General features: G+C 36.1%; 1 protein-coding gene across 1 annotated transcript; it reads left to right on the top strand.

Annotated features, from left to right (window-relative positions):
• Positions 1-3,846: 3,846 nt before the first annotated feature.
• LOC133038492 (uncharacterized) lies at positions 3,847-5,967 on the top strand. The gene is made up of 2 exons (XM_061116659.1): positions 3,847-4,666; positions 5,096-5,967. Exons 1-2 carry the CDS (start codon positions 3,847-3,849, stop codon positions 5,965-5,967), a joined length of 1,692 nt encoding a protein of 563 aa, XP_060972642.1.
• Positions 5,968-7,744: the final 1,777 nt, after the last annotated feature.

Below are 7,744 nucleotides of genomic sequence, written 5' to 3'. Positions count from 1 at the left end.
TATTTTACTCTTTATAATTATTTATTATTGTTAATTTTTTTTAGAAAATTATATGAAAAATAATAAATAAAAATTATTTTAAACATTTAAAAAGAAAAAAAATATATTAAATTATTAGTATTTTTTTTAAAAAAATAATCATTATTGTAAAAAAAAGAAATTGTCACATTCCATTCCTATGTCAACCAAACAAAGTAATCTTCATATTCCTAGCCATCATCATAATATTACTGCACATAGCCAAACACAGTAATGTTAGTTTATAATTCCCTTCATTACTCTCCCAGCAATGTTAAACCTATTCTTATGAAATGAAACTTACATACTAAACAGCTCCTTAAGAGTTGATTAGAGCTGTCATATTATATGGTTTGAATGCTGCATGTGTGTATATATAATTAATCTACTTATATAATATATGTACATAATAGAAAGGTAACATGTTACTTTATTTTCTCTTTTTTTTTTTAACTCTTTTATGAATTTCTCCCATAAAATTACTATATGTATTTTAAAAAATATTTTTGTGCAAATTGTATATATGTAATTTTGAGTGCTTTTACAATGCACTTCCTTACAAAAAAAAAAAAAAAAAAAAAAAAGAGGTTAATTAGGATTTTTACTAACAAATTATGTCCCCTGAACTTTTAAGGTCGTTAAAAATGTCCCCTGAACTAGGAGTGTTCATTGGATCACATCTAATGGATTTGGGCCCAACCGATCCAATCCAATTATTTATTGGATATTGAATTTTGTCATCCGATCCAATCCAATCGAATTGAGTCATCCGATCCGATCTGATCCAATGGATGTATTGAATTGGATCGGTTCCAACCGTTGGATGCATTGACTGGTTTTTTATTAGATTGGATTGGATCCATCCAATCCATTTTAGTTACCATTTAAGCTGATTTCATTAAAATATATATATAAAAAAAACATAATTTAAAACGTAATAATTTTACATAGATAATAAACATTAGTTTAGTCCAACCTAATTCTCATGATCTCATAATAAAACTACTAAAAAAAATTTATTGAATACACATTGATAATTTTATTAGCGTTTAGGAAGATGAGAATTAATATATTAAATCTAAGTTATTCTTTTAATCTAATGTGTTAAATCTATATTAAGTCAATTAATTTTAAATAAAATATATAAAATTATAAATGCACTTCCTTAAAAATAAAGTTAATTAGGATTTTTATCCGACATGTAACAAATCATACTCCTGAATTTTTTAAAGTCATTAAAAATATTCCCTGAACTATTGAGGTTGTTAGATTTAAGGACTTTTGTTCAATTTTTGTATAAAAAATCTAACATGGATGAAAGTTCAGAGAGCATGATTTAATAAATGTGAAAGTTCGAGAGGCGTGATTTGGTAGATATCAAAGTTTAGGGAGCATAGTTTAGTACATAAACAATCATTGAAATAGTAAAATTGAATGAAATTAGAAAAAAGTTCTTAAATCTAATAATCTCAATAGTTATTGGAGAATTTTTAACTTCCAGAAAAGTTCAGGGGCATGATTTGGTACATGTTAAAGTTTATGGGGTAAAACTTCTAATTAGCCTAAAAAAATATACTGATATATTTCTTATATGGGACTTTATGCAAGAGTACCATTTTATTTTATTTTATTTTTTTGCGAAAATTGGGTATAACAAATATACCTATCAAACAAATATATTTACAAATATTACGACAAAAAAAATTATATAATTTTTTTTTAGAAAAAATATAGACATAAGTTTGAAAAATATGAAAATAAAATCAAAATAAATATTGAAGTTAATATAAAATAATATAAAGAAAAAATTTTAAAAGTAATTTTTAAAAATTATTTAAGTTTATATTTTTTTTTTAATAATGAGTACATTTATTATTTTATAAAGTACAAATAAAACTCAAAAAAAAAATATTATATATTATTAATTATAATCAAAATATAAAGAGCGTCTGCCGTGATTTGCTCTGAGGCAGTTACTTTCCTATTTAGTTTTTTTCATCTTTTTTCTTGGTTTTTCTGCAGTTTCCATATCCATCTTCGATCTTATTCCCCTATTTGTCACACCTGACTATCAATTTTACCCTGTACTATGGATCCATTAACTCATAAAATGAAGGGAATTATCAATTTAGAAGAAGAGGAGGAATCAATACTAGCGTTTGATGAGGAAGTGTCCCCCACTTTGGATGCAAATGAAGATCACTGTCTCCTTGCTCGAGTCCTCACTAGGAAACCAGTTTATCTGTCTACCCTGCAAAAATAGATGAAGGTCCATTGGGATGGACAGTTTCCTGCTAAAATCACTGAAAAAGAAACTGATCTTTTCATGATCACTTTCGGCTGTGAAGGTGATATGGAAAGAGTTCTTACTCAAGAACCTTAACACTTCCAAAACCACCATATCGTCTTTCAAAAACCCTCTGCACTACAAAATTTGACTCCGGCTGATCTCAAATTCTCACCCTTTTGGGTACAAGTTTATAGGCTACCCTTTCTTAGTAAATCAAGAGGGTTAGCAAAGGCTTTGGGTAACATTATTGGGGAGTTTTTAGAAGTTTATACTGACTCTCTCAATGAAGGATGGGGGCCATTTTTACGCATAAGAGTGAAACTTGATGTTACTAAACCATTGAGAAGGGGTCGGAACATTCGTTTGCAGCAAGTTCGTGACAAGTTCTGGGTGGATTTCCGCTATGAAAGGTTGCCCGAATGGTGTATGGAATGTGGTTGCTTGGGCCATCCTTGCCAGAAATGCTCTACTTTCCTTGAATTAATAGATAATGGTGTGGAACCAGAACTTGCTTATGGGCCTGCAATCAAGGGGGTTGCCTTGCCAACTTTGGGCTACGATCGGTACAGGACAGATTTCTCCAAAGGCCATGCTTAGCCTTTAGTTACTCGATTAGCAAGGAAAACCATCACAAGTACCATCCCTGCCCTGTCTCTTCGTGGTCAGCCACAGCCAACAACACTCCTCTATGGGGAATCCTCAAGCCAAAAAAATGTACATCCTAATAGCATCTCAAATTCACATCTTGCTGATGGAAATCTCTCACATTCGGACAACACTTCCTCTTATACCAGTGGCGTTTTCTCCTTTGCACCGGCAACTTTAAACGCTGCTTCTCTAGTGCATAATGAAACAACAATGGCTGTTACACCTAATGTTAATGATGCAGGGAAAAATAAGGCAACATTGAACATAAGTCCACCAATTCATGAGAGTGCTTCTGCTTTTACAGATACAATGAATAGGCATAAACTTACTTTTGGGATTCAGAAGAGCGTTCAAAGTCATGGGCTGTCTACTCATCGATCACCTTCAGCAACAAAAGAAATATCACCATCACTGGTTTATGGAAAAACTAAAATTCCCACGGTTCCACCACCATCTTCACCCAATATTCTGCCTTCTTCCCCAACTGAGAGTGACTTATCTGACATTTTTATGCCAAACATTGAATCACCTATGGGATATGTTGCTACATATCCGCCTGATGCAAGCAACTCAAATATCTTCACAACTATCTCCAACATGGCTAGCCCACCAGTTCTCGCTCCTATCCTAACCGACTCCACAATTTCCATGACTACTGCTGCACCATTTGGAAAAGAAAACCAGTCACCAAACCGATCTTCCAAGAGACTGCCTGGAAACCTGTCAATGAGGAAGGCTCTCAAGCGTTGCAGGGGTCTTCAACTTGCTTCCTCAAATTCAGTTTTGTCCACTGATTCTGAGGTGAACTGGAATGCTTCTGACACTGCTGCAGATCCATCCGTTTCTTTGGACAACATTGCGGAGGCTGCCTCACAGCCCCGCAACCAGCCATGAAAATCCTTAGCTGGAATGTGCGTGGTCTGGGGAATCCTAGCGCATTCAGACAACTTCATTTGCTTGTTAAGCAGCAAACTCCTCATGTATTATTTATTATGGAAACTAAATTAGTATGTAATGTAGTTACTCGTTTTCGTCAAGCTTTACGTTTTCCTAATGGGCTAGAAGTTCCTAGGGTGGGGTTAAGTGGGGGTTTGCTTTTGTTATGGAAAGACAATGTAGATGTAACTCTTCTTAATTATAATATAAATATATTTGACTGCTACATGAAGTGTGATAATGGGCCATCTTGGCATTTCTCTGCTTTTTACGGCGCTCCTGAAACTCACAATCGAATTCACACCTGGAAACTCCTTGAGAGATGTAAGGATGTCGCTCCCTTGATGCCTTGGCTAGTGATTGGCGATTTCAATGAAATTCTTTCAAACCAAAATAAGCTTGGTGGGGCTTTACGATGTGAACAACAAATGGACAAATTTAGATCAGTTTTGGACATATGTTACCTTTATGAGCAACCTTTTGACGGATATCCTTTCACTTGGATTAAAGGGCGTCACAATGTCAATGCAATAAAAGAAAGGCTTGATTGGTGTTTCGTAAATGATCAATGGGGTAACTCTTTTCAACCGATTTTAACCAAGCATCTGGACTATTATAAATCAGATTATAGAGCAATATCAGTTGAAGTTGTTCCTTTGGCAGACCAACAACCTGAAGTTAAGAGGCTGTCACGGTTCAGATTTGAAAAAATATGGCTGTCCGATTCTGCAACAACTGATATCACCCATCAGACTTGGAAAAAAAGTTTGCAAGGTACTACAATTGACAATTTCCGCACTAATCTAGAGGCTTGTTCCAGTTCTTTACAACAGTGGCATCACAATAAATATGGCAATTTTAAAAAGAAAATCAAGGCAGCTCACAAAGAAGTGGAAATTTTGAATAATCAACAAGTCCGAACCAATGATTCAATGTGCAATCTAAAAAAATGGAGGATACTCTAGATGAATTGCTGTCCCAAGAAGAAGTTTATTGGCAACAAAGATCAAGAATTGATTGGTTACAATGTGGAGATGAGAATACAAAATTTTTTCACGCTTATGCGTCTTCACGAAAGACCAACAACACAATCAAATTGCTGCATAATGAAGATGGTGTTGCTGTCACTTCAAAGCAAGGAATGACTGATATTATTTGCAATTTTTTTTGGGGACTTATTCTCTGCTTCGGGTACACACACAGAAGCTTTGCAGCAGGTTTTACATGCTATTCCCACTACTGTTACAGCTGAAATGAATTACTCGCTGCTACGTCCTTTTTCAGACAAAGAAGTACTAGATGCTCTTCACTCAATGAGTCCTGACAAAAGCCCTGGCAGTGATGGTATGTCTGCCATGTTTTATCAACATTATTGGGATCATGTCGGCACCGATTTTACTGCTGTTGTCCTTGGAGTTTTGAATGAGGGTCATGATATGAGCAGAATAAATAAATCAATCATAACTCTCATCCCAAAGATCAAGAAACCGAAAGCCATGGGGGATTATAGACCTATTAGTCTTTGTAATGTGATCTACAAGTTGATTTGCAAAGTGATAGTGCTACGGTTTAAAGATGTTCTACCTTTGGTGATATCTGAAAATCAGAGTGCTTTCCTCCCAAACCGTCTGATCACTGACAACGTTCTTGTTGCTTTTGAATTGGTTCATCACCTCAAACACAAGACTCAAGGAAATAAAGGTTTTTCGGCGCTCAAGCTTGATATGAGCAATGCTTTTGATAGAGTTGAATGGGATTATTTGTCTGCGGTAATGGAAAAAATGGGTTTTGCTCACCAATGGACCTCTCTCATTATGCGGTGTTTATCATCCAATAGCTTTTCATTTCAGCTAAATGGAGAAATTGTGGGCAATGTCTGGCCAACAAGAGGACTTCGTCAAGGTGATCCACTGTCACCTTACCTCTTTTTAATTTGTTCAGAAAGCCTCTCACGGCTACTACACCATGAAGAGCATATGGGGAATTTGTTGGGATTAAAGTTCACAAGGCAAGCTCCGTCGGTATCTCACTTGTTATTTGCTGATGATAGTCTCCTTTTCTGCCATGCAAATTAGAGTTCTGCTTTAGCAATAAAAAGGATTTTGGAGATCTACCATCAAGCTTCAGGACAATTCCTTAATACTAACAAGTCAATCATGTCTTTCTCACCCAACACTTCACATGATGCAAGGACTTTTTTCAACCAAACTTTGGGGATGCCAATCTGTGAATGTCATGAGACTTACCTAGGTCTTCCTGCATACTCAAGTCATAACAAGAAGGAGTTATTTAGTAATGTCAAGGAAAAAATATGGAAGCTCCTAAATGCTTTGAATGACAAACTGTTTTCTATTGGGGGGAAGGAAGTACTTTTGAAAGCGGTGGTGCAATCAGTTCCTACATACGCGATGAGTTGCTTTTGCTTGCCATTAGGTTTCTGCAATCAAATAGAGTCTATGATGGCAAATTTTTGGTGGGGTTCTAATAAGGATGAGCCTAAAATACATTGGAAAAGATGGAAGTTACTCTGTAAATCCAAGTTTGAAGGTAGAATGGGTTTTCGATCTTTCGTTGATTTTAATCAAGCTATGCTAGCCAAACAAGCTTGGAGATTATTCGAAAATCCAAACTCACTTTTAGCTCGTCTCTTGAAGCACAGATACTTTCCAAGAAACACTTTTCTGGAAGCTCACAAGGGTCACTCCCCATCTTTAACATGGCAAGGAATTCACTGGGGCCGAGAGCTACTTCTTAAGGGACTACGTTACAAGATTGGTAATGGATTTCATATAAGATGCGGAATTGATCCTTGGATCTCAGGACATGATGAGTTCAAGCCAATATACTTCTCTGGGGAACCATCCACGCCGGTATCAAATTACATACTTGATACTATGGAATGGAACCTGCCTCACCTACATAAAGATTTTGCCCAAATTGATATTGACCGGATCCTCACTATCCCTTTAAGCTTTTACCAGTCAACTGATAGGCTTATCTGGCATCATACCACGAATGGTCTATACAGTGTCAAATCAGGCTTTCACCTTGCAAGCTCTATCTCTGAGAAGGACCAAGAATCGTCCTCGGATGATCACAAGTCGTGGTGGAAATACTTTTGGGCATTGCAAATTCCCCCAAAGGTTAAAATATTTGCATGGAAAGTTGTCCAAAATGCCCTACCGGTTGCCACAGGTTTGCACAAACGAAAAGTAATTGATTCTGCTTTATGTTCAAGGTGTAAACATGCATGGGAATCAATTGGACATGCCTTGTTCTCATGTAAATCCGCCAAGGCTGTTTGGAAAAGCACTAAGTTTCTAATTGATTATCACCGTGCTCAAGGTATGTTTAATGGGGATTACCTAATACATTTGGCAACTAAAATGGAAAAAATGGATGTTGAAGCAATCATATGTGTTATGTGGAGCATTTGGAATGATAGGAACAAAGTACTTCATGGTGGCTCACCAAGAGATCCTATTTCAATTGCATCATTTGCATTGAATTATATTGAGAAATATAGAAATGCTAAGGGTTTATCCTGCAAAAAATTGCAGCAGAATATTATACACCAATCTGCCACTTTCCAATCAGGACATGCACACCAAGCTTCCAACCAACAATTAGTTCAAACACCTCACCACACGGCTGTTAACTCTCAAGAGATGCCAACACCACAAGCCATGTATGCTACTAGCCGATCCACATGTCAGCAGTTTAGAGAGAACCATACTGAAATGCAACCTCAAACTGACTCGCACCAGCAACCAGCAGCAGCAGCACGACTTCCACATAATACTTCTGATGCAGAAGGCAGTGTCCCACGTCAATAACTCTTAGAAAAAATCA

Source organism: Cannabis sativa, chromosome 5 (genome assembly GCF_029168945.1).
Source record: "Cannabis sativa cultivar Pink pepper isolate KNU-18-1 chromosome 5, ASM2916894v1, whole genome shotgun sequence".
Classification (NCBI taxonomy): Eukaryota; Viridiplantae; Streptophyta; class Magnoliopsida; order Rosales; family Cannabaceae; genus Cannabis; species Cannabis sativa.
Note: the sequence above shows the minus strand (reverse complement) of the source record. Positions and strands in the feature narration are given on the sequence as shown.